Here is a 27,761-nt window from a genome sequence, read left to right as displayed (position 1 = left end):
AGAGGACCGAGAAAGGGGCACTCCGGAGGGCGGCGGCGGCGGCGGCGGCGGCAGCTGCAAGGAGGATCGCCCCTCGCCCAGGAAAGCAGCCCCCTCCGGCTCTTTCCGAAGCCCCCCACCCCCGCCTAGAAAGGGGAGAAGGGGAGAAAGATCCGCCGGTCGCGGTGGAAACGGGAGCAGAAGGAAGAGGCGCTCCGGTTCAAAGGGGAGAGGAGGAGGAGCTGATCCGGTTTAATGAGGATAAGAGGCCGATCCGAATTAAGTAGGCAGAGAGGACCGAGGAGGAGGAAGAAGAAGGGGGGGAGAAGGGATCCTGCGGCTCCCCGGCGTCCCCCTCCTGCCCGCTCTCCCCTCGCCAGGCCAGAGGAAACTAGGTTGCCCCGGGTCCAGCGGCGAATGCCCGGGGAGGGGCGGAGTCGGAAGTCACGTGCTCGGCCGGCGGGGGGAGGGGAAAAGAAAAGCGGGGGAGGGTCAAACCGGCCGGCTTTCGGGGACCAGGTAAATTGCTGCGTGGCGACTCTCCCTGCACGTATCGCTGCGTGGACCAGGAAGCCACGGAAGTTTCGCCCTCTTTCGACTCCCGGGGGTGGGGGTGGGGGTGGGGGTGGGGGCAAAGGGAAAGTCCAGGAGGAAGATCGCGGGGGGGGGGTTATGTTGGAGCAAGGCAATGATTTTGGCCTCCCCTCCAGGAATTGCGGGGCATCATCACGGGGCCCCCTTTTCCCTCCGCGTAGATTTAAGGTAGGGTGTTCTTGCGGTATTCCGATCCCTCTGCAGAGGGAGGGAGGGAGGGAGGAGAAGGAAGGAAGGAAGGAAGGAAGGAAAGGAGGTGGAGGAAAGGAGGTGGAGGAAGAGAAGGAAGGAAAAGGAAAGAAGGAAGCTGCTTTCACGTCTGAGTGGAGGCTTGCGCAGAAAGGGGGGTATGTTGAAAAGGCTGGGTTCTGGACCACCTCCCTATGAAAGTCTCTCTGCAACAGGCCGGCAGGGTCGGACCAGATGCTGTTACAAGCCTTACGTGGAGTAGCTGGCTTAAATTTCGGCATCGTCAACTTGTGGCCATGAGTCCCGGAAGCCTGTCAAGCCTTACCCGGAGTCTTTCCTTTTGCACCTCCTGCCTTTCAGCTTCACTGGATAATCCCAGACTCCCTTCCTGGAGTAGAAGAGAAGTATCCTGCTCCTTTCCTCAGTGATCCACAGATACTTCCTAGAATCCTTACCGCTTCCCCTACCCTGCGGGTGCCCAATGTCAAGGTTTTCCCTGCCCGAGAGTGAGCTGAAGCCCTACAAGATGCACGTCCAGGCTGTGTCGCTTGAGAAACACTTTTGCTATCCTCATTTCTTCATCTTTCCTTGACCTTCTTTCTTTTAGCCTTGCAAGCTCTTCTCCACAGAAGAGCAGCTGCTGAAGGTCCAGGCGCAGCTGTCCTTGGCTATCAGTTAACCCTTCTGAATCACTTTGCCTTCTGAATCTGATGTGACCTTTGAACCCAGGCTTGCCAGCACCAAATTTCTGCTGGGTGTAGCAAAAGCATTCATAGCACTGCTTGGGAGGTTTGATTTTTGTCTCTTGATTCACGCTGTGGCCTTTGGCTGGTCTTTGTTGCAGGTGGGAGTCTCTGTGCTATGTCTTTGGGGGCCCAGCACCCATATTCCTGGATGCCCATAATCCACTCTTAGCTCTTACGCCAGGCGTCCTTGATCTCCCACGTTAATGTGGAGCGTGTTGTGCTTTAAAGTGCTCAGGAAAATGCAGCGACGCCACAGTAGCATCACTGACAGCCTTCCTCCAGAAAGGTAAGGACGCCATCGTTCGTAGCCCACGAGTTGTACATCAGAAAGCCCCTGTTACAATCGGGAAGCAAGAAGTTACACCAGATTGCCCACTACCAAACCAAGAGGCAGCTGGGAACTGTGGTTCCCACTCAAAAGAGACTGGCGTTTGTCCTTCACATCACACAAGCACGAAAAAGAGGTGCAAGAATTTGAACCTTGATTTCACTATAAACAGGGCTTGCGTTTCATACCTAGCAGCCATGGGAATTTCTTTCCTAATGTTTTCTTTAGGTGTTCTGCAGTAAATCTCCTTAAATTCTACATAAATTCTTGTATCCTTGAATGGGATTAACAGGCTAATTGTGCCCAAGGAAGCTAGATTCTCACAAAGGCTTGTTAGGCTTATGGCAAGGAAAAAGGGGGGAGGTCAGACAATCTTAGACAGTGGTTGTGTGTGTATTTTAATCTCCACTTTGTTAGCGAGTGTATTATTACCATGAAGCCTTTGGGCCTCTCTTAGTTTGCTGGGGAGCTGGCTAGCTGTTTAGAAGATATCCATCTGTTCTCATTCTGCAATATTTTGTTCCCAGACTTAGAGAATTTCATAACAGAATGCTGGTTTGATTTTGGTCTAGCTTCCTGAGAGAACTCTGATAATCCGAACGAGCCATTATTGATTGACTTTGACTCTATGTACACGCTGCAGTAACTCCTGGTTTGTTTCAGTCCTAGTTTGTTGAGACAGCCACAAGTGGCTAGGTTCGCACAACATGCTAAACCAGCCCCAAGGATAATGAGGTTCCCGTTTAGACTTAGCATGGGATCTTAGTCTCTGCATTGCTTTGCTGCTTGTTGAACTGTTCCAACAAAGTGTACTCTTAAATTTCCCTTCATGTCTAATCTTTAAAAAACTGGTTCCCAGCCAGTTAGAAATGTTTGATTTAACTATATCACCTGTTAACATTAGAATAATATGTCAGGTTAAGACTGTCATTAAAAAAAAATCTGTGCTCTTACTATCTTAAATAAGTTTATCCACTTGTCTGGATGCATCACTCTCAAGAATCCCATCTCATTAGTTCTTGGGCTTCACCAGTTTCTCCAACCACCCTGAACATGTTTCTGGATGGGTGCGTGGAGACAACCCTGTTTGTGGATGAAACCCAACGGGACTCTTGAAAGCACCATCTTGTTAATTTGGGAGCGCAAGAACCGCCTGTACGAAACCTTGTTGCTGAAAACCCTTGTTATATATAGGCCTTGGAGAATAGCTATAAAAATCTCAGTTCAGAAGCTGCAAGGTAGAAAGTGGTGCCCAGGGAGGTTTCTACATAGCTGAGATATCTGGAGAGGAGGACTTGGAGCCATGAAAGGCTTTGGGGAGAGAGAAGAACTTGAGCAAATTCCCTTAATGCACATGCCAGTTCTAAACTTAGAAATCTCCAAAGGGCTTACAATCCGAAGAGATTTTTCAGGGCTCCAGTACCTATTTTGACTTCAGAACATTGCTAGAGGCCTTTTTCAAGCCTTTTACATGTGGGACACTCCCTTTCTGTCCACCAAACATTTCCTTTGCTTTGGAACTAGCAACTGGTGAGTCATCGTTGATCCACTGATGAATCCATGGGCTGGTTCGTTGATCAACAGCTGGATTATTTCCTAGAGATTTTCACCAGGAATAAAATAGGCGTGGGAGAGAAAAACCCAAGTCCCTTTTCTTTGCTTCTAAACCATATGCTCAAATATCTCAGGAGTCATAATTTTAGGAGAAGCGTTCTGCGTTCTCTCGCCCACTTTGGAAATGCTTGTTTTATTTATTATTGATCTGTTTGTTGCAAGGAAAGTTACCCTCAGATCCAGCTGAACTCCTAGGGGCTACATGGGCATATCCATATTGTTTTCCTGGCAGCAATACATAAGTGGTTTGTCTTTGATCTGTTCAGGGACGGTTCTCCAACTTCCCAGTCTGGCCTACAGCCTTGGGATTCCTAGAGGTCTCCAACCAAGTCCTAACCAGTGCTGATCCCACCTAACCTGTGGTGATCAACTGGGCTTGCCACCTGCTTTAACTAGAATCTCTCTAATTTTATCCATCCAGCAATCCAGGGAGATAAGTAAAAGATATTTACCCAGATTTACTCACCGGCTCTCATGACTGAGGGAACATTGGAATCTGAGTCTCGCTAGTCCTAATCCATCCTTCCAGCCACAATACCATACTGTCCTTCTGTTAAAATGCTGCTTGCCAATTTTTTTAGATCTGCTTGGGTGAAAAACGCTTAAATCATTAAATCAAAAATAGGTCTCCTTCGCTGATGAATGCGACTCGACTTCTTAAGTTGCAGAAGTTTCTTTGATTGTTTATTCTTGTTGAAGAACTATACATTTAAAAGGAAACTGCAGAGGAAGACGAATATAAATATCAGCAAGGAAAAAGATGATACATTTCGTTACGTCGTGGAAGAAAATTTGTTTTTAGGAGAAAGTGAATCAGGACTATGTTTCAGCTTCAGTATCTGTTTTCTGGGGGTTGTTTCCTCCTCTAATTTGGTTTGGGAACTTTTTGGATCTGCATCCCAAGGCTGAATAGAGAATATAGCACAGTGTTTTGTTTTGGTATTTTTCAAACTTGGCAACTTTAAGATGGGTGGACTTCAACTCCCAGAATTCCCCAGTGGTTGTCAATCACACTTTATGGCTTCAGAACTGTTTGGGTGTCTCCGATCGTTCCAAGCTGTGATTAAAACAAACCACGGCATATTTATTTACTTGCTTCTTATCCTCCCGCAATCTTGTGACTCTTGGTGGTTCCAAAGCTGTCACTGAAAACACAAGAACAGAATTAAAGCGACACGCGATCCAAATGGTAAAAACCACATCGAAGAGACGAAAATGATAAGAACCATAAGAAAGAGGGGCTGGTGATGTCGCTACACGGCATCTTGAAAAAGCTCTGTTTTTAATAACTTCCCAGAAGCTGTTGGGGCAGGGTTCTGCGAGCTGTGAATTCGGTTTAAAAGCGGATGCCAGGCGGTTTTGTGGCCTGAGGTCACATAACCTGAGATGATGCTTTGAGGAGGCCACGTTGGCTGTTTTCAGAAGCCATCTTTGCTCAGGCATGGAGGGGAAAGTGGACGTCTGTCCAGCATAAATACATGGACTTGCTGGAGGATATTAGAGATGCAGCCTTGAAAGGAGCAGAGGGAAATGTGGGGTGCTCCCCATTTTGGGGGGAGAAGTGGCAAATAAAAATTTCCTCCCACCCCACTCCCCCCAAAACAATTGCCAGTTATTTTTACAGGCGTTACCCCTAGAAGATCAGGGGCTAATGGTTTGATCTTGGGCCTTCACCCTGTCTTCCCCCCGTGTCTTCCAGAAGCCGGAGCCAAGCCGTCACCTCCGAGAGCAGCGTGGACGAAGGTGGCGTTTTTGAAAGCCTCAAGACGGAAGCCCCCTCCCCTCAGCTTTTCTCGGGGCTGGGGGGGATCCCCTCGGGCAGCCTCTCCGCCACCCCTTTCCAGTCGAGTCTGGTCCTTGGATCCTCAGCCGGAGGAGCAGAGGTGTTCATTCAGATGCCCGCTGCCCGGGAGGAGGGGCCGAGCCGGACAGAGGCGGGGCTTTATCACTATCGGCAACCGCACCATTACCATCCCAGCCACCCGAGAGGGTCCTCCCTGCTCCACATGGGTGGTGCTGAGCGCCACGGGCATCCCGAAGAGACGGCCGAGGATCCGCCTGGCACCCCAGCGCCCGCTCTTCCCGAGATGAAAGCCATGATCTCGTGGCTGCAGGAGGGGCTGCCCTTCATCCTGATCCTTCTGGCTAAACTTTGTTTCCAGCATAAATTGGGTAAGAGGCTTGATGGAACAAGAGAGAAATCGCTCTGGGGATTCAAGCAGAAATCCCGCGAACCTAGTTCATGCATCATCTCTGGCAGGAAGAGGCAGAGACTCCGTTAGCAAGGCCAGGGGCATTCACCCCAAACACCCTCTGAAACAGGTCCCCACTGCCAAGTTTGGGGCCCCCCAGCTCTCATGGCCTTCTCAAAGTGGTTTGAAGCACATGGATAGATGTGTGTAGCACCCCTCACTGCTGTTTAAACCAAATATGTTTTTTCCCCGAGATCATGCTTCTGCTGCAGAAGGCAGACATGTGATCCTGGAAAATGGATGCAGCTGCTTTAAAAAGTTGTTGACGAAGCTGTTCGTTCATGCAGCCCACAGTCCAAAGCACTTTTCCCCCTTCTAGCCCTAGAAAATGTACCTCTCGTCCTTCTACTGGCACTCACAGGACGTTTGTGTCTCTGTGTGTGTGTGTATGCATGCATATAAGTGTGCCCAAGTCAGTCTTGACTCCTGGGGATTGCCTGGGCAAGTCCCTGCATTTTTTGGGGGGGTGAGCAAGATTTTTGGAAGTGGTTTGCCCTGGCCGCCGCCTCCTTCCCAGGGCTGAGACAGAAGGGACTGGCCCAAAGTCACCCAGCTGGCTTCATGCAGAACTAAGGCAGGGCTAGAACTCTCCACGTCTCAGTTTCTCGCCTGTACTAGAACACAACAGCAATGACACCAAGCTATACCAAGCGTTTTCATTTTTAAGTAGCTATAAACTAACTATAAAAGTAGTTTATATTTATAATTTAAAAGGACACAAAAGAACATGCCATGGAAGAGTATCAATTCCTCCCGGAAGGTGTCTGTATGTGCTTGATTATTTGCTTATCTGTTGAATAGCATTTGTTATTTATTTAACTGTATTATTGTTTGCTTATTATTATTTACCTACATTGATTTGTTGTTGTTTGTTTAAATGTATTGGCTGCCCAACTTTACCTTGTCGAACGAAACTACTTGGTTAACTAACCCAGAGATTAGCATCTTCTGGCACCAGTTCTCACGTTTCTTTGGACCTGGATGAGGAAAGCAAGGCAAAACGCCTTCCCTGCACGTGGGAACCGAGGGACCTGCCCGCTACCCGGGAGGCCAGAGTGAAGTGGCTGCCAATTGCCAGGTGCCAGATCGAAAGATTCTCTCCCTTCCCTTACAGGAATTGCTCTCTGCGTGGGCATGGCCAGCACATTTGCATATGCAAATTCAGCCCTCCGGGAACAAGTCTCCTTGAAGGTGGGTTGCGGTCCCCGCCGCGGGCTCAGGGAACGAGAGGCTGAGATGGGCTTCTTTCAGGGCACGTAGCGCAATTTTACTCCACCCCGTTGCTTTCAGATCCCAAGCCTGCTGCAACGTATAAGGTTGCCCCTTTGTGTGCAGCAGTGCTCAAAATTCGTCGGATGATGACCGTTGCTTGGGGCTCAACTGTATAAACCGCATCTGACGGGCACCTAGTGGGCCATATTAGAGTGGGTTGTAACTAGATAGATAGATAGATAGATAGATAGATAGATAGATAGATAGATAGATAGATAGATAGATCGATTGATCGATCAACGGATGGATGGATGGATGGAGCAATGGATGGATGGACGGACAGACAGACAGACAGACAGACAGACAGACAGACAGATAGATAGATAGATAGATAGATAGATAGATCAACAGATGAATGGATGGATGGAGCAATGGATGGATGGATGGATGGATGGATAGATAGATAGATAGATAGATAGATACATCGATCGATCAACAGATGGATGGATGGATGGAGCAACAGATGAATAGAGATGATTAGATAGATAGATAGATAGATAGATAGATAGATAGATAGATAGATCAACAGATGGATGGATGGAGCAACAGATGAATAGAGATGATTAGATAGATAGATAGATAGATAGATAGATAGATAGATAGATAGATAATAGATCAATGGATGGATGGATGGATGGATGGAGCAACAGATGAGAGAGAGAGAGATGATAGATCAACAGATGGATGGATGGATGAGCAACAGATGGATAGATAGATAGATAGATAGATAGATAGATAGATAGATAGATAGATAGATAGATAATTTCTTAATAGAGTGTAATAATGAACAAGCAGATGTGTCAAATACATGAAGGCCTTTGTGGACCAGCAGTGATATCATCATCATCATCATCATCATCATCATCATCATCATCGTATTTTTATTCTGTTTGGTTTTATTGTATATAGTCAAGAGTCAGTTCAGACTCAGGTGGGGCCTAAATGGAATAAATTAAATTAAATTTTGTTTTCAATAGACTTGGTTATCTTTCTAAGAACTTTGCACTGGGGAAGGAAAGGGGTAAAACATAAAGACAGGCCTAAGCTGAGCTTGACTCCAACTTGACCGTGCAGTCATACCCATGCAGTTTTCTTGGCAGCAATATGGACGTGCTTCGCCATTGCTATGTTTCTAGGTTGCCTCTCCAATGTAGCCTACAGCTGTGACATTCCCCAGTGGTCTCCTATCCAAATCACACCCCAGCCTTGCTTAGAGTTAAATGGGCTCAGGAACCATCAGCTTCGTTTGGTTTAAAAATAAGTTGGCAGCTCTTGTAGCTACCACAATTAGCAGAAACGTTAGAAGCTGGAGAGTCACGTGTTGGTCTTTCTGTCCTTCCAGGAAAAGAGGTCTGTCTTCATGGTTTTCTGGATCTTGGTCTTCCTCGCAGGGAACACCCTATACTTGCTCTACACTTTCAACTCCCAGCAGCTGTATAACAGGTGAGCCAACAGCTTGCTTTTCTGAGAAGAAGAGAGTACTCTCTTACTCTGATGGCAAGAGATGAATTTACAAGTCCGTCCTTCTGCTCTGACGTTCCGAAGAACTGGTAAACAAGATGTTTTCCTTTGCTGAAGGAAAGGTGTGTTTTTTTCCCCAGAAAAGATAAGTTGGAAGGTGGCAGCAGGCAGTCTAGGACCGCAGGTTGTCCTTGGCCCTTAGCCTGATTTCACGAGCAGCCTGTAGGCCTCTAGCAACAGCTGTCTACCCCATCCCTGGCAGCTCCTGCTTGCAAGAGAGCAATGTCTAGCCTGCTCCGTCTGGGCTGCAAGAATCTTGGCGTCTGCTAGATGGCGACCAAGAGACACGGGAAACACCAATCCTTGGCTGCCATCTAGTGGTTATCTAGACGTTTGCAGCACAGATGTGGTCTCAGCAGGGAGGGAGAGAAAGAAGGTGTGAGCCAAAGGGTAGGTTGTACCACCACCCACTATTGACTTCTAGTAGGCTGTAAGGTTAACCTAAGGGAGATATGCCTTCCCCTAGTAGTGTTTTCCATCCCTGGTTGGGAATGTGGTCCATCCCATAGTGATGCAGCCTTGTAAACCAGATGAGAAAATACTTTGCCCTGCTGGGGTTCCAGCAGCCCACGTTTTCTTTACAAAGTGGAGAATCAGAGGACCCTGGAAAGATTATTTTTCTGCTGTTCCTGCTTCTCCAGCTCACTTCACTTGCCTGCTTATCCTGTAAGGCCACCATGGGAATGCTTAATGCCAAAATATATTTATGAGTGTTGATTTTTAATCCATGGGGTTACACCGAAAAGCAGTAAAATTAAAGAGACAAAGTTCCCATTGAAGTCTGAATTGCTACAGGTAGTTCTCACTTAATGACCATTCACTTAGTGACCGTTCAAAATTACAACACTGCTGAACAAAGTGACTTACAACCGGTCCTTACATTTACAACTGTCGCAACACCCCAACGGCCATGTGATCGCAATCCAGGTGCTTGGCAACCAGCTTGCACTTACAACAGTTGCAGCGTCCCGGGTTCATGTGATCGCCATTTGCGACCTTCCCAGCCAGCTTTCCCCAAGCAAAGTCAGTGGGGAACCGTGTGATTTGCTTCACAACCACGTGATTTGCTTCATGGCCACAGTGATTCGCTTAATGATCGCTGCAAAAAAGGTCATAAAATCGGGTGCAACTCACTTAATAACCGCCCCACTTAACAGCGAATTTTCCAGTCCCTATTGTGGTCGTTAAGCAAGGACTACCTGTACAAATTAAAATCCATTTCATATCTCTTCCCTCCTTGCCCTCTGTTCTGTTCAGTTTTTCGTTACCTCATTGATCTGATTGTAGTTTGAGTTTTTCTTCTTTTATTGTCATGTTGTTTTTTTTTAACCAAGTCACTCATTTTGGCTTGTTTTGTTTTGTTTTTAGGATTTAATTTTACCCGTAGTGCTGTGACATATTGTGAGTACTCTGGTTTTAGTTCTCCCTTCCCTCTGTTATTTTTTTTATTTGATCCCATTTGCTCAGAAAGCCTGTGCTCCTGTAACCAGATTTGAAACATAACTCAGAGGAAGTGTAGAAGTTTTTATTTGCAGAAAACAAGATCTCAGTTGCTGCCCTTGAAGGTGACACAAACGTACTTTGTGTTCCTTGAGAAATAGAAATGTTTTTTGCAAATTTTTATTTGCAGTTCCTTATGCTGTAAATACAAATATGCTTTGTCTTTTAGTTATTACTTATGCAAAAGCTGGAGTTGGCATTTAAATTTAGTTTTTAACTTTAGTTTTAGTTTTAAAATTTAATTTTAATTTTAATGCATTTAAATTAAATTTAAAGGCAAATGAGCAGTTATTAGTTCGCAAATGCAGGTTACCTGTGAGATAGATGGGTCAGTTTGAAAAGGTGCTATCAGACACTTTCTGGTTTCAAGGCTGGGGTGAATTCCTTTTGTGAGACCATGCCTCTTTAACAGGAGGTTTTATGAAAATGTGGGGGAACAGATTCCGTAGAAAAATACCGTATTTGGATTTCTTTTTCCACTTTGAAGGGTAGCAGTGGGAGATATTCGTCCATTCATCCTAAGTCCCTCATTAACAGCCTTTGGTAGACTCTGCTTTCTGATCTTTACTGGTTCATTGGTCCAGCGCAAAGGAGGGTCTTGGATCTGGTTTGGATTGTCTCCTAACCCTAAGAGGAGACTCAAGATCTTTGGTCCTGCTTGATGTACCACTTGGATGCTTTTTCATTAAAACAAAAAACTGCGCGTCATCTTGGAAGGTACCTGGCTATCAGTGTGCCCTCGGGTGAAGCTCCTCTCCTGCCAATTTGCTATTTTCCAGCCTCATCTTCCTGAAGCCCAATCTGGAGAAGCTGGATTTTTTTGACCTGATGTGGATTGTGGGGATTACAGATTTCGTCCTGAAGTATCTCACCATTGCTTTGAAGTGCCTGGTGGTGGCCCTGCCCAAAATCATCCTTGCTGTTAAATCAAAGGTAGTAGAGCTGTGATCTTTCTCAAGGAGGGGTGGGGCTCTCTTCTTTTAAAGTACTTCTTTGTCTTAAAATGGGGAGGGGGTATCTCAGCTTCAGTAAGAGTCCAGAGATGCTTGTTCATGAGATCCATCTTTATGACAGAGAGAGTGGATGCAAAGAATGCATGCTGGAATATCTAGCGTTGGGCTGGAGAGGTCATGGCTTCTGGACCCAAAGCATAGCCTTGCAGCTCCAGGGAAATGCATGTTTCCTTCAAATGCCTCTTTTCTTGGGATTCTGCTGCACCCGTGCAAGTGCAGGAAAACATGCAGCTTCTTCAAGGAGGCTCCAGCAAGTGCCCACCCTTACTTGGAGGTGGAGTCATGGCAACTGGACTTCTTTTCTTTGGGTCTGATACGTTTTGCTGCTTGTCCAAGCAGCATCTTCAGTCTAGAAAGTTGGTTAGGGGGGACTCCATAAATGTCTTCCAGGGTGGCTGCGTTTCTCACTAACATGATGGGCTCGTTGACATCTAATCACATCTCCTATCGTCCCTCAACGAGCCCATCATGTTAGTGAGAAACACAGCCACCCTGGAAGACATTTATGGGGTCCCCTCTAATCAACTTTCTAGACTGAAGATGCTGCTTGGACAAGCAGCAAAACATACAGTATCTAACCAAAAGAAAAGAAGTCCAGTTGCCATGACTCAACCTCCAGATAATTCCACCTGGATGACTGAGTATCTTCATCAACATACACCCACCCTTACTTGTTCCCCCCAATGGCTTTTCAGCTCCAAATCTGAAGCACTTCACATACTTGAGAATATTCCACACAGCTAAGCAAGAGTCTTATCTTCAAGCCAGCTGTTTCCAGCCTGGTTTCCTTCTGATTTATTGGATAACCCCTAGCATCCCAGTCATCAGGCTGTTCATGAATTCTGAGAATGAGAATCAGAATTCTTCCAACTCATTTTGGAGGAGGATGAGTTGGAGAAAGCTGTTGTCCTCACCCACCAACAAAACCCTCCCTTCTTCTGCCCTCCCTCTTCAGATGCTCGGCTTATAGTCTCCTGGAGAATGTTGTTCGACAGGCCCCACTGAAACAAGGTTGTCCACCATCTGATTATTTTCTGGCTCAAGTGGTGAGTCACCCTCTGGACCAGTGTTTCTCAATCTCAGCCACTTTAAGATGGGTGGATTTCAACTCCCAGAATTCCACACTCAGCCATGCTGGCTGGGGAATTCTGGGGTTTGAAGTCCAGACCTCTTAAAGTTGCTAAGGTTGAGAAACACTGCTCTGGACTGTACCACAAACCATGGGTGGGTTCATAGAACAGAAGGCTGATCTGTGCAGCAGGAATAATAACAGTGTAAATTCCTCTCTTGCCCTTAGCGTACTAGTTTTCAAGCGATTTCTTTTAAGAATGCATTTCTGGCTCCTCCTAATAAACCTACCGTAACAATAACACATAAATTGAAATAAAAGATGAGACTATTACATAAGGCTTTAAAAGTACCCCATTCCAAACAAACAGCAGAAAACGAAACAATACTTTTGCTATCTCGGTAGTGATGAGGATAATTCCCCTGTCTACGGATATGGTTTCTCCACCAGCTTGATCGTTTATGGCTCGGCTTGACTCTGGGAATGTGGACCTCACGTCTGCTGAAAAGCAAGGATTCTGTAGTCCTAACCTTGCCCTCAAGTAGAGATAGGGGGTCTAACGCTTCCCCTTTTCCAACCCAGCATGTTCTTGATATATTCATTGAACCAAACCAATCATCCTCAGCCATTGCCCAGTTTCTTCGGTCCTTGCTAGTTAGTAATAGTTTGGCAAGTCAACCTGAGGAACTTTCTCATGGCATTAAGAACCCAGTGGAAAAAAAATGAGAGAAAGGGGGCCATGAGTTGGACCCCAAATCCTTGAATTCTCCTCCCAAGACCTGCCCCCCAATGCCTCTTCCCTGTTTCTTTTTACTTTTCTGCTTTCCGTTCATGCTGGGGTACTTTGCTGATGAAGATAAATGGAGCCTCAATTAAATCCCCGGCTGATTATTCTGCCTGGGCTGAAATTTCAAGATGGGATTGAAGTGACTCTAAGTAGGTGTGGTTGGAATGGTTTGTCCCTTGTACTCCAGGGTACTCAGAAGGACTATTAATTTCTCTCTGGCAGTGGTCCAAGGATTTTTCTCCCCTCTGATGATGATGATGATTATTTTATTTGAGGAGATTAATGGGCTAGGGCACCAGATAATCCAGTTTGGAGAGGGAGAAGGGAACAACCGAATACGTAGTCATCAGTCCAAGACAAATTGCAAAGCTGGAAGGGGTTCATAGCCCTTGCTTGCTTGTCTCAAAGCTGTCCCAGGTTCTCATTAATCCTTGTCCAAGAGAAGAAAGAGGTTGCATCTGTATTTCCAGCCACATCAGGGGGCTGGTGAGATAGCATCTGTCAAGGGTCCTCTAATGGCTCACTGCACAGATGCTTGTTCGGAACGGCTTCTTGTTTGGGACACTGATCGCTCTGAGTTGCAGTCTTTCTGCCTGGTTTTGTTTTGTTTTTTGAGTCCTTGCAAAGTCCTTCAGAGGGCTTCATCTGCTCAAGTTGCGGATGGAGCTTAGCCCGCGGATGGCGCAAGGACCTTCTTGGAAGTCGTGTGCACTGTCCAAACAACTTTGAAACTCAGCACAGCTCTGCTGATGCGGCTGTCCTGCTCCTTCGTTGACCCAGAGCAACAGGATAGTTGTAAATGATCAGGGTACTGTGGCTGTTCCTTGAGGTTGGCACCTGGAATTTGGAGATACTCTGCCACCCAATAGGGCAATTCCTTTTTAGCTCATCATAAACAATATTTTCCATATATGGATGCATTAGATTCTACCAGCTAGCAATAGGTTATGGATGGGTACTGGGGGAATTGAGATGCCCTCCAACCATTGATTAGGAAGGGCAGAGGTTTGTGTGACCCTGAGTTCCTGAAAAAAGGGAATTCAGAACAACTCAGTCACCTTGATTGCAAGCAACTAAAAGCCAGAAATTCTGAAAGAGGTGCAACAAATCAGGATCTTAGATTTGAACAATATGTCAACTTGGTTAGTTTTCCCGTTTCTGCTTGTGGAAGAAGCCAAAGCACCGCAAACAACAGGCAGCCTGTAAACAAGCCAAGATTAGCTAGAATCCTTGTTTACTCTTAAGGGCCAAGGCAGTTTCCAGGGTGTTTAAAAGCCCCCTTTTCTCCGTTCCAAATAGGAGCCAGGAAATCCAACGATTCTTTTTCAGAAACAGAAGGGCTAATCTCTGTTTTCCAGAAGTAGGTTGTGCGTTTCCAGAATAAGTAATTTGTTGTGTTTCTGACCATCGAGAGCCAGTGTGTTTATACCACTGCACCAGCCACCCTACAAAGCCTAGATCAGATCATGTGAGGGACAGGGAATGGGCAATTCCAGGCAAAGCAGAACGTTTCAGAAATTACCTGCCCGATCCCTTCTATTTTGCCTATGCTGTAACTAGTTCCAAGCTGAATAGATCATCTTTATTACAGCCATTGACCAACCAATACAGAATAAAAAGCTCCGTAGGGTAGACAATGGAGCATTAATATCACATACACCTAAGGGTCTCTCTTTCTCTGAGTTTAGAGCAGTGTTTCTCAACCTTGGCAGCTTTAAGATGCATGGACTTCAACTCCCAGAGTTCCCCAGCCAGCCATGCTGGCTGGGGAACTCTGGGAGTTGAAGTCCACGCATCTTAAAGCTGCCAAGGTTGAGAAACACTGGTTTAGATTATTTTATCTTGAAGGCTCTGTAGGATGTGTCCTCCCTTTCCAACACATGGAAGTACCTTGCATGCACTGTAGGGAGAGGGCCACGTTTGTTGATGGTGATAAAAAAAATCAGGAGTCGAGTTGCCCCTTTTCTGACTCCCAAGTTTTATTAAAGCCCATCAGCTTTTGTGAACTGCAGCTCCCCTCGTCAGATGCATAGATGCAACCCAGTGAACCATGAACCTGGACTCGCCCATAGAAAATCAGGTGCCCCCATGTGCAAAATGTCATGGTTTCGCTAACAGCCTCCCTTTCCATATTCCACACGTCTCTGCTTCACGTCGTTCCACTCAGCCTTTTGCTCCCTGCTCCTTTATTGGAGAAATCAGTCAGTTGTTATTACCCAATTTATGGAATGCTCTTGTTAACAGCGTTTTCTTAGTGCTGGGGTTGCACCACTAAGCCCCAAACCCTTCATTCACCCAATATAGCTCTTCTGGTTTAAAATGCAGTTCACTCTTCTCCCTGCATGAGCCAAAAATACACTGAAATCCAGGGCAGATGTAAGACTGCTCATGCACTGGGGGCAGAAGGCAGTTTCCTGGCAAGTATAACTGTACAGGTAGTCCTCGCTTAGCGACTGCCTTGTTTAGTGACTGTTCACAGTTACGACGGTGATGAAAACGTAACTTTATGACCAGTCCTCGCATTGACGACCTTCACAGGTCTGTAAAGCAAAGGAAAGCAGAAGCAAGATCATAAGCACCATCATGTTTTCACGTAGCAACTGCTTTGCTTAACGACTGAGTTGCTGGTCCCCGTTGTGGTCGCTAAAGGAGGACTCCCTGTAATGCAAAATGGTTTGTGTAGGGGTTATGCATTTCCTACCTTCCTTTCTTGTTTGCAGCATGTTGCAGAAAACCCTTGCCATATTTTCCCATTGTAAAGCCCATCCAACAGAAAGCAGTTATGCGGCCTCCCTGGCTGGCTCCAGATCCTGAACTGAAAAAGCCCCAAGGAGGAGACATCTCCCCCCCAACCTCTTCCCTTGAGGTTCAGCTGAACTGGGGAAGCCGAGGAGGCCACGAAAGCAGAGAGCAGGTCGAAGGGTGAAAATCAGGGGCGTCTCTCCCGCACAGAGATGCTTTGAAGTCTTCGTAACTGAGGAAGGTGCAAGGACCCCATAACTCTCACAAGAAATGCGTCAAAGCTTTTTTCTTCTTTAAAAAAAATAAATAAATTGAACGAGCGCGTTTGGAAGGAAAACAGAGAAGTCATTGTCAGCATGGCAATAGCAGGAAGGAGCTGATGTACAGTATGTTTCGTGAATGTTTAGCAAAGCGATTCAGGAACTGCGTGAGTGCGAAATTCAGGCATCTGGCAGTTCCTAAATTTCCACGAAGAGCAGGCCTCTTCTCCCCCCCCCTTTTCCTTCTAGCTTCACACCCCTCAAGCTGTCACTTCTTAGCAGAGCAAATGAAATTCTGTCATTCGCCTTGTGGAGAACAATAGGTCCCTCTGGCAGCCACATGGCTCAGGCTGTTTTAATTTACTTTAATTCATTTGCAATTGAAGCAAATGGTAACGGCTCGTTGTTTGTTTTTAATGGGGGGCGTTCGACTTCGGGGAGCGGCCGCCAAATTCCTCCTGAAGAACAGAAGGACGCACCTGCTCCGCGCTGCTCCGTCCTAAGTTTTCTGGATGCTTTGGGGCTTCCTGGTTTGGGGAGAGGGGAATGTAATAACCGTCTGCATTTCTGAGAGGCACAAAGATGAATCTGGCAGGGTGCTAAGCAACATCCCGTCGCTCTGCAGTGATCGCGAATTCGGCGGGTTGATGTGTTGCCCGGTCTCCGCTGGGCTGTATTTGTACCATGTGCTCAACTTGGTTAAGTTTGGGGGAAGTTTGCACGTTACACCAAAGCCAACCTGGCCAGTTAGTTAAGGGCTCAATTAACCAAAGGAGCCGATTCGCTAACCCGGTTAAGCTTGTTCCGCGAAGGGAATGGGAATTTTAAGGAATGAGATGGGTAGCATCTCTCTATCAGGGCAGAGGCAAATCGTCCCAAACCTGCATCCGCTGCTGCTCACTTCATCAAAGGCATGGAGTGGCTAAGTGGATGTAGTTTAAACGGACATCCTGCCTCCGTTCAGCCAGCCCGTGCATCTGACGAAGCGAGCTGCGATTCCTGGAAGTTGGCGCTTGTAATAAAAACCGGTTCGTCCAAAACGATGCTACCAGATTCCTTCTGAGTTTTTGCCACCCTAGACTAACATAGCTCTCCTCCTACACTTCCAGAAACGTCCCATCTTTTGCAGAGCAGAGGACGTGGACCTAGCTGATCCACGCAAATATCGCGTGAAGTCACGATGGCATTTCTTTGGCCTCTGTGTGAACTCAGTCATTGTGGTTTGCCATGTTGACGCTGTGGATGACAGAGCAGGATCCCTGTGGCTTATTGATTGATCCACGACGGGGAAAACAGTGGCCACTGCGATCAATATATTTATGGACTTGGATTTTCCTTGGGCAGGTCTTTGTGCACGTTTTCTTGGAAGATGGTTTCCTCTTTGCAAGCTCGATTCTTGAGTATTTGTAGATGGGAAAGGGTGAGTAACCAGAGAGGTTTCCACAGAGGAAAGAGGTGTCCCTGAAAACACCATAGTTGGGACAGGACTTCTGTCACTCTCAGTGAGTCAGTTCAGAAACACGGCGAAGAGAAATTCGAAAGGAATTCTCAAACTGCCTGAGAATAAAGTTGAAAAACAGAAGCTTTTTGGCAAGGGAAGGAAACTTCTGAGAATTTGCAACGGCTTCTCAAGAGAAGTAGCCCTCGTTGAAACCCTTGGGTCGTGATGGGACTTGTCACCCTGTCCTTGGCCTGGCCCCTTGGAGGGGTTTTCCTTCCCTTCCTTCTTCCCATTTTACCCTGCGCAGTTTGCACCAGGCTCGCCAAACTCACAAGTGCGCTCAGCCGCAGCAGCTCCCACAGCAGGGAAGAAATACCCCCGCTCTGCAAAACTCGTTGAGCCAGGGGTGCTTCTGCTTCCTGTTTTCCACGAAGCTGGAGGGGAGGGGGGGAGAGAAAAGCCTCCCCCCGCCTGCCTCTAACTTCCCGCAGCGGCCTTGGCGGGAGCGAAACCCGAGGTCGCTCCAAAGGCTCCGTGTTAATCTGTTAAATTGCCGGCCCCTGGGATCCCTCTCGGTGGCCACTGCAGATATGTGGCGCGACGTCCCCTGAGGTCTGGCAGCAGGCATGCTGGCGTGACTTCACTCCCCGTCCCCCGGGATATGAGATCACGAGAATGCCGAAACTCTCTGTGGGCTTCAGTGCGCTCAGCGCGTGCAAGAACAGCCTCCGAGTGATCTCATCCGGGCGGCGGGGGGGGGGGGGAGCAGGAGAAACTGGCAGGGCCCGTTGCTGCTCCCCTCCTGGCCCCTAAGGGGCTCTGTTCTCCCCCCCCAGTCCCCACTGGTTCCTTGCTGGACTGATAGCCAGTGGGTGGAAAGCAGGCTAAATTCATTTTCCAGCCTCCAACAGCTTCCCCAACCTTCTGCCATTGGAGCTGGGGCCGCAGCTGCAAGGACCACCGGCCGAACGGGAATATCGAGAAGATGCGGCAACCCTCTTGTTTTTTTTTAATCCTTAAAATGCAGATAGTACACCTTGCCACGGTTCAGACGTGGGGCTTGAGAGGGCCAGATTCAAGTCCTCCTTTGGCCTCCAAACTGGTGGGGTGACTTGGAAGGGTTACTCTCTGAGCCCAACCAACTTTAAGTGGGTGGTTGTTGTCGAGATAAAACGCAGGGAGTCCTTGCTCAGGTTTGTTTCCTTGAAAAAAAAGTCAGGATATAAATATAATTACTCACACACACGGCTTTTCTGTTCCATCCTATTATTTGGCTCAGCTCCTGGGTCTGTTGTTTTTTTCCCCCCGATTAAAAAGTCGCAGTTAAACATCAGGCTTCCCTTCCCACGTCACCCTAAACCATGGCTTGCTTAACCAGCAAATTAAGCAAAAGAAACCAGCCACCTTGCGGCTCGGGGGGTGTATAGCCCATCGGCTTCTGTTTCTGAACTGGGAGGTTATTGGACCCCTTATGGACTTTTTGCATAAAAATGAAAAAAAATGAATGTGTAATTTATGGTTTTGATGATTAGACAGGATGGATTATAGAAAGAAGGGAGTCATGATGTAACTTTAGAGAGGGAGGTTAAAATACAGTTGTGCTTACAACTGCTGCGAAGAATATTGGAAGCTACTTTACATCTTTCTTTACATGTTTCTCTTTTTTCTCTCCTATTTTCTTTTCTTATTGCACTTTTAGCTTTTTCTGTAACTTCCCTCTTTCTTTTTCGTTTTCTCTCTTTTAATTTCATTTGTATTGGTTCTTATTATTGCTCTTGAAACTTTTGAAGAAAAATCAGATTTTAAAAAATGAACCGGGAGGCCACTGGCTCTGACGAAAGGAGAGCCAACCTCTCCGGGGCTCGGCTGTCTTGAGTTCAAATCCCTGCCACAACCCACCAAGCCAGCGCGCCTTGAGGAAGCCAGCAGCAAGCATGGGAGGAAAAAGAAGGAATTTGGCAGTATCATGGGAGGGGCCCCCCAATTGCTCTGCTGGGTAGTCAGGAAAGAGGAAACAAAGGCAAAGTTTCTGTAAGTGGGACAAGTGAAGGGATAGCAATTCCCAAGGAAGGAAGATATGACGACTTTATTTCCAAACTGCCCTTCCTTTCCCAGGGGCACCCAGGCAGAAGGTAAACACTGATCAAAATTGCTTTGCAGCTCCCTGGAGAGTTTGCTCAGTTCAGCCAAGCAGCCTCTGTCTCAGAACATTTACACAGGTCTCGAGGCTCCCCCCGTTGCATCTTCAGGTTTGGAGGGAGAGGATCCCTGTCGAGCAAAACAAACGTTCGCGGGGCCGCTCTCTCTTTCCTGAAAAACATCTCAAGCTGCTTATGGATGGAACCTCTTCAGGCATCACGATGCATTACTTAAAAAAAGCAAAAAAACCTGTACAGAGAAGCTAGCAAATCAAGAGAAAGCTAGAACCGAATCCTACTTTCTGTCTGTTGAGAAGTGAGGGGTTTCTTTGTATGGAGAAGCGTTAAACCATGGCAGCCTTGGTCGTCTGATAGAGCAAAAGAGAGAAATAATTCTTAGAGGAGACCGGAACATTGGACACCTTGGAGAGTTGCATAATTTATTCTTGCTCTGTGGCATATGTTTCCCCCCTTGGGTGTGTGTGTGTTTTTCATGTTTAGATTCTTTGCATGACTGCTTCACCTCTGGTATTTGAGGGTTAATTTGAGGCGGGCTTTATCTCCATGACCAAAGATATGATTTTTGTTCAAGAGGTTCTTGCTCTGCTCTTCAGCGCCTCCAGACAGAGCTGGGAGCTACCATTTAATGCAGAGAATGCTATTAAAACAGGCAACTTACTATTACAATTATTCACAGAGTGAAGGAAACAGGATTTTCCTCCTCTTGTATCCTGAACAAGAATTCAGGATCATCCAGTTAAGTTGAGTGGTGGGACGTTGGGGACAGATCAACAATTCCTTTGGTATGGAACCCTTCCCACAAGCCTTGGTGATGGTTACCCCTTTGGACAGGAGTCAGGATGAGGCATGGTCATGAAGAATAGGACTATCATGGCTACTAGCCAGGGTGGCTGACTATTATCTTTAGAAGTGCCTGGAGAACATTTCTCAACATGGTTTGCTGATAGCTAAGAGTAGAAGAAGAATATTACACCAATGTCTTTCCAAAAACATCTGATTGACAACTATAGAAACCAAATGGAGATCTGGAAGAACATAGTTTGGCCCAACACAGCTCTTAGGTTCACTGTTTTCTATGCTTCTTTCCTTACTATAAATGTTTGTAATAAATATTGGTTTATCTGATGCATTACTTTTGAGTGTTAAGATTTTGTATCTGGCTGTTAAATGGTTATTTTTGTGTTGTTGTTATTGTGCTTTGACACTATAGTGATACAATCAGACCAGCCAACTAAGTCCCATTTTAGATGTTATATCGTATTTCCTTGAAAGCAAGACTATTTTCCCCCAAAATAATTTAAATAAAGATGGGAAGGCAGATTTACTGAGAGAGAGAGACAAGTCTTCTCCATCTAATCTTTCTTCTTGTGGAGGCAACCATCTTAGATTAAACCTTGTCTTCCATTTGGATGAAAGTTTTTGATGACTTTGTTGTTTTTGCAAGCAATTTAAAACTTGATATTGTTGGAGAAAAATGACCTATCAGTGATGAATTGGACAATGCATCTACTGGTTGATCATCATAGACCTAAGTGAGGCTCTTGGGTATTTACACTAAGGTCTCCTCTGAAGTAAAACCCACTGTGCTCAGTGGGCTGTCTTCTCTTGCAGAGGGGAGCAGAATTGCATCTGTTGCCTCCTCTCCAACCCTTGTTTTCTCTTTCTCTCTCTTGTAGGGGAAGTTCTACCTGGTCATTGAAGAAATAAGCCAGTTGTTCCGTTCACTGGTCCCCATCCAGTTGTGGTACAAATACATCATGGGGGATGATCCATCCAGCAGCTATTTCCTTGGGGGGAGTCTTCTCATCATGTACAGCCTCTGCAAAGTACGTTGTTGCTCTAAGATTGTGCTGCAATGTTGTTCCCCAAGCTGGTCCTCCTCTTAAGGAGCCAGGATCCAACAACAACAGGAGGAGGAGACATGGATGATATTTTTTATTAAACCCAGAGATCTTAAAAAGAAAAAAAATCTTTGGAGATGGGACATAGCTTGTTCTTCCTCAAAAGAGAACAGGCAGTCCAAGGTTTAACTTCTGAAATAAGAAGAACCCGCCACCTTTCAAAGCCAATGTTTTCTCAGTGGGTCTATAATACTTCTAAAAGTTATAGACACACCATCCATGTTTTCAAACAAACAAAAACCAGCACGGTATTGCAGGTTCCTGCAACCACAGCTGATACGTAGGACTGGGTTGAGCGTTAGTGGCCCTCTGAGTGCCTGTGAGACTCCAGCTCCTGGAAACCCCAACCAGTATGGCCATAGGTCAGGGATGCTGGGAACTGCAGTCCAGGAATAAATTCCTCACCCCAGCTGTATATAAGGAAACCCTCTAAAGGGCTTTTCCTTCACGTAGATCTAGGACTGACCTCTAAGAAACCACTTCCTGAGCTCAGCCTAAGAGAACCAGAACTAAGTCTCAACCAGATGAATCCCCAACAGTGGAGATTCGTTCCTCGTTCAGGCTAAATTAGATTGGTCTTAACATTTGAAGCGTAAACATTTAACGTTTTTCTAAAGTTGAACTGTTTATATTTTCTAGCGTTGAACTTTTATTTTTAAAAGATTTTTGACTTTATGATTTCTCCACTCTCCCCCATTTTTTTAATGTTATTTGTATTTCTTTTTTCTCTGCTAGCTACTTTGCATCCCGGATTGAGACCCTTGCAGAGCACCCTTAATAAAAAAAAAAAAAAAAATTGAAATTTTATAGATGGGGGAAGCGGTTTTGTTTAGATTTGGTTTGCACAAGTAACTCTGAAAAGTTGCATGCCTTGATAAGCTTTGCCTGCTGATTCTTGTAAACCACACTGCTGGTAAAGCTAGAAGAGCGAAACTTGGTTTTTTTTTACTTGTTCCTTTCATTCGGTTCTTTGATTTATATACCACCTGCCCTAACCAGTGACCCAGCCTGTATTTTGCTGGCATCAAACTCTGCTTTTCTCCTCCGCCCTTCTCTGTCCCTCACACCCATCCATCATGAAGATGGGGGCCATTTCTGGCAACACAGCTTCTACATTCTCCTAGCTGTTAGCGGCTGAATTGTAATGACAGAATGTGGAGGGATTGGAAAGATTTATATTTCAGCTGGCTATCAAGCATTACAAAAGGCATACGTAGCTATCCAAAACAGGTCCTATTGTCACTCAAGTGTTGAACAGAAATCGCCAATATTTTGAAAAGCTGTCTATGGGTGTCTTCCCAAATTCAAACTCCAGTAGAGTTGAAGGGATCAGTGTTTCGTTCTCTTGATTTCTAACCCTGCAGTTCTATTTATCTGTACTTCAAAATAAGTTGCGTTTAGTTTCCTCGGACTAACCTAAAGAAGGACGTGGAATTTAGTTGAACGTGGCTTACATCTCGATGAGTCGGAAATACAACCTTCATTTAGCAAAGCCATTATAGCTCTCCTAGCCATTATATGAAGTAATCCATTCTTCACGCCAAGCAGTTTTGGAAAAAAAACCCTCCTTTTTTCCATTTTTGACTAAAACCATTTGTTGGCAGTCACCCCTCAATCAACAGTTAGGCCTGTTCTGGTACCAATGTATGCAAGAGACAAAGCAACATTTGTAGTAATAATAATATGTCCTCGTGTATAACGTCTGTTGAGTCCACCCGGTCTGTGACCCAAAGCAACGAAGAGATTCACGGTGTCTGAAAGACTGCCAAATTTATTGTCGGGAGGAAATGGACACAAATATGCTTGCACCGATCAGCTGGCTTCTGGGTTAGGATCTGTGAAAGCTTATACAGTCATAAATGTGTTAAGTCTTTAAGATGCCACATAGTTCTTGGCGGTTTCGCCAGTCCTCTGTAAATCCTTAATCCGCATAATTGCCTTACTGGATATGTGCGCCACAGACGCAAGAAATAAAGCGATGGATGAGTGGCCTTTCTAGGGTTCTTTGTGGATCTGATTCAGTGTATTTTGAATCAGGCACAGACTGACCACTGATGTGGCTTAATAAGGAGATGTGAGGCAAAAAGGGTCACAGGGAGAAGGTCCCCCACTCCCATGGAAAGGACCAGATAACAAATGAGGGGGGAAGAAAACCTTTCTGCCAGAATTCCCCACAGGAGCTGCCTTTCAGAGTATGTAATAAGGAATTAAAATATATTTGCAGACTCCAAGCTCCCTTTGACAGCACCACTGAAATTGATAGCAAAGTGGCCTAATTTTGACAATGCAATTTCAAACCCATTTTGGAAGCGTGGGGTAATGATTTACTTCTCAGAGGCCTTCTGCTCCCTTTCCCACCCTTAGAAGCCCATAAAATCAGCCACACCCTTCTGTTGACCTCACCTGTCTATGGATGCTTTTCTGTGGCCCTCCAGGTCATTGGATGACCTTCTGTGGTCCTTCAGGAGGCTGGGAGTCACATTTGTGGCCCTATCCTACTCAGACATTGCCCAGCCCTGGTGTAGATGGACTGTCTGATCTATAAAGTAGGGTTCTGCACCCCATCATGCAAACCTGGTTTACTAATCCCGGCTAATCCTGCCATACTCTTTGGAAAAGACCCTGATGCTGGGAAAGATGGAAGGCGAAAGGAGAAGAGGACGGCAGAGGATGAGATGGTTAGATAGCATCACTGAAGCAATGAGCATGAAACTGAGCAAACTCAGGGAGGCAGTGAAGGACAGGAAGGCCTGGCGCGATATGGTTCATGGGGTCACGAAGAATTGGACACGACTTAACGACTGAACAACAACAACAAATCCTGCCATAGGGTACATCCTTTCTTGCTAGTGCCATGCTTGCCACCTGTACAACAGGCCAACATCAGGAAAAGGATTTTTCCCTCATCCCCTACCCCATCTGTGTTTTCTCCTTTGAATTCTCTTAAGTTGCACCTCCCGTTCACCAAGTTTCTCCTTCCTCTTCCATTCCAGTCTTTTGACATCTGCGGCCGTGTGGGAAGCGTGACACGGGCATTGAAAGTCCTCTGTGCTCCTCAGGTGGGTGGGCAACTGCTTCGCCTTCATAAAATTGAGGTAACTCTACATCTTGGCAATTGTATGGAAAGTTGTTGTTTTAATGGAGAGGTTTGGCTTGGCATAACACCCTCCCCCCATTTCTTTTGGGAGTGTGAGATCATCCACTCACATCAGATTGTAGGGCAAGAGCTGAATGTGGAATCTGCTGCCGATGATGATGATGATGATGATGATGATGATGATGATGATGATGATGATGATGATGATGGCGGCTTGAAGAGGGGATAGACAGGTTCAAGGGGATCAGCTCCCAATGGCTACTAAACATTATGGCTTTTTACTCCCTCCGGAAGTGAAGGAAGCACTTCGGAACTCATTTCTGGGAAGAAGAAAAGCAGAAGAGGGCTTTTGCCCTCCAATTCCCTTCTTCTGTCTACTGCTACTGTCTCCAGCTCCTTCTAAAAACTCTGCCCCCTTTCTGCTTGGTGGCCAATATTCTTAGCTTTTCCATCCAGATTTCTGACTGAATCGAATGATCTCCCTGAGCTTTTGATACAGTCGGTGAGTGCATTGCAGACTATGATGTTTGCAAGTTTGTGAGTGAGCAAAGCATGCTCAGGGAGAAACAACCATAACTTGTTTTCTTCACCACTTCAGCATTCCCTTCCTCTGTTTCTTCTGTAGAATTTCAGGTTTGTTGGGAAATGAGTCTGCCAAAACTTAACTGCGGTCCTCAAGGTGGGTGTTGGGGATCCAGTACAGGGGCATTTGGATCTCCCACTCCTGTCCTGCACTACAGAGATCATGTAACCAGTGCCTTCTCTTCCATGAATCAGCCAGATTCCCCTATAAAGCCACTTGTGTTGGTGCCCATCTTCACCTCTTCCTCTAGCAACTTCCACATCATAACTCTGAATTTTCCCTTCAATAGAGCTATGGGGTCCGTGCGACCAACCAGCAGTGCAGTGAGGCAGGGGACATCTGCGCCATCTGCCAGGCTGAGTTTAGAGAAGCGGTGATGCTCTTATGCCAGGTAACCTATGGGGTCAGTTGTTCATTGTGCTTTCTGAAGGGAGCAGCCCAAGGCAATCAAGACAAATGAAGTTCTGCTGACTGTGGATATAGGCCTGGGGGAGGAGGACAGAGCAGAAGAATTGGGGAGGGGGGACATGACCAGAGGGATACATAATCTGGGCTTCCACAGTTTAAAAAAAAGGTCTTCTTCAAGTCAAGCTCAACTGGCAATTTCATGGACGTGTCCATGCAGGTTTTTTGGTAATGATAAGGAAGCAATTGACCATTGCCACTTTCTGCTTTGACATCCTGGTCTAGCCTGCAATCCTGGGATTCTCTGGTGGCGTCCCATCCTACTATTCCAAACCAACTCTGCTTAGCTTCCAAGTCCAACATTGGTCTAGTGCTGCCACCTGCACCTAAACACAGGATTTCAGATGTGCTCCAGGATTCAGCATTCTGAACATTAGGCCTGGCATCAAGATTTGGCAACGTGGGCAGCTGACCGTGTGCCAGCCAGCCAGCTTACCTTAATGTCAACCTTGCTCCCTGAGTAACAAGTGGTTACTACCAACCACTTTAAATTTCCCACAGAATCCTGGGATGCCTGGAGTATCATCACTCCAGTGCTTTGTGGTAACTCCTTCCTGTTTAATGCCCTCGAACGTCAAGCCTTCTTTGACCTCATGAGAAACCAAGAACTGCAGCTTGTATTTAATACTTCTGCCAGATAGATGGGAGGGGAATCCACTGGTAAAGGAAAAAGCCCATGGAGGAAGTCTGTTAACTCTGCTGAGAGTTGTACCTTCTTAAAAACATAGAGAAGGAGTGTGTGCGTGTGTGAGAAAGAGAGAGAGATCAGATTTCTAGGCCTTACATCCATGGACATGGTATTACCAGATGGTCCCAGAAATCAGAGAGGGGCTAAACTTGACCTCAGAAGTCAGGGTGAGATGGCCAGATCCACAGCTGATGCATCCAAGTCGAATTGTTCAATTCACAGTGTCCACAAGAATCTGTTCTTTAACCAATCAACAGGATACAATTAAAACAGCCAGATCATTGAACAGAAGAGTGGATCCTATCCTGGAAGGGATCATTCCTGAAAAGTGATGAATAAAATGACCCTTTTTATCCACATTTATCATTGGGCAGATTTGGTTAATTTAAAGTGGGCTACATCTCATATTCCTTTGTCCCATTCCCTAAGTTTGATGGGAGGACGGAGTCTGATTCTTTCCAATATCGAACAAAACTTCATTTAGGTGCTCTTAATCTGATGAAATAGGGGATTGGTGGAATAAGAATCCCTCAGGCTCAGTCAGAACTTTTCATTGTCTGGTTCCCCCCTGCTTGGACATCTTCAGGATGCAGACCTATCCATGTGTTCCTTTTATCTTTGCAGCATGTTTTCTGTGAAGAATGCCTCTGCCTCTGGTTTGACCGAGAGAAGACTTGTCCTCTCTGCCGCTCTGTGGCCGTGGAAACCCTGCGGTGTTGGAAGGACGGTACCACTTCTGCTCATTTCCAGGTGTATTGACTTGCAGGATGTGCCAAGAAATGTTAGCTGGCAAGACATCTTCTGGAGAAGGGTGAGAGGGAGCGTTCTTCAGAATATCTGTCTGGAATCACTGTATCTCCCACTTCCCTGCATAAGGCAAGTTGTAAGTTCTCCATCTTCTCTCTGGAGCATCAGTAATTGGTGGAAACTTTAACGTTCACTTCCTTTCATTCTTTCATTGCTCGTTTGAGTGCTTTACTCCAAGACAATTGGATACTTAGTTGAGATACTGAGGACATCCATCCTATCTCTTAGATAGCTCTTGGGAGATATGGGGGTGGGGTGGGGTGAGGTGGGGGGAATCACATAGGCTGGTAATTAACCAATGGAACTCATAACCACAAATAAGTCTACCAATGGCTACTAATTGTGAACGCCACCATATCCAGAGGTGTTCGGTCATTGGGTATAGAATTAGAAGAGGATCACGGCCTTCAAGCCTGAGCTTGTCCACATCTGGCTAGCCTCTTTTGGGAAAAAAGGATGGATGTAGATGAATTTAATCTCTGATCCAGTAGGATCCTTTGGATGTTCTAAGAGAAATTTAGGTTTTCTACTATCGTCGTCCAGATGAGTTGTTTTCAAAAGATGGTCATAGGTGATTGATAATTGTCATCTCTTCGCTAATGTGTGATTGTTTGAGAATGCAACATATGCCCAAGATTTTCTCCCCTGGTTCTCCTGGATTTTATTTTCAAAGGTTGGGTGGAATATTTATTTAATGGCCTTTCGCCTCTAAATGCTAATAAAGACTTGATTTACCCAGAAGTATTGAAAACAA

The 27,761-nt window shown here is 46.0% G+C and overlaps 1 protein-coding gene across 1 annotated transcript; it reads left to right on the top strand.

The window, feature by feature from the left end:
• Window positions 1-35: 35 nt before the first annotated feature.
• Window positions 36-27,761, top strand: RNFT2 (ring finger protein, transmembrane 2). Its single transcript, XM_088136644.1, has 10 exons — window positions 36-498; window positions 1,607-1,794; window positions 5,150-5,622; window positions 6,817-6,893; window positions 8,317-8,417; window positions 10,775-10,928; window positions 21,143-21,292; window positions 24,361-24,426; window positions 25,337-25,438; window positions 26,825-27,761. Exons 2-10 carry the CDS (start codon window positions 1,712-1,714, stop codon window positions 26,957-26,959), a joined length of 1,341 nt encoding a protein of 446 aa, XP_087992770.1. The 5' UTR covers window positions 36-498; window positions 1,607-1,711; the 3' UTR covers window positions 26,960-27,761.

Source organism: Python bivittatus, unplaced genomic scaffold (genome assembly GCF_059951505.1).
Source record: "Python bivittatus isolate LINGU-HERP-01145 unplaced genomic scaffold, Pbiv_v1 ctg000110_np1212, whole genome shotgun sequence".
Classification (NCBI taxonomy): domain Eukaryota; kingdom Metazoa; phylum Chordata; class Lepidosauria; order Squamata; family Pythonidae; genus Python; species Python bivittatus.
This window is presented reverse-complemented; position numbering and strand designations above follow the sequence as displayed.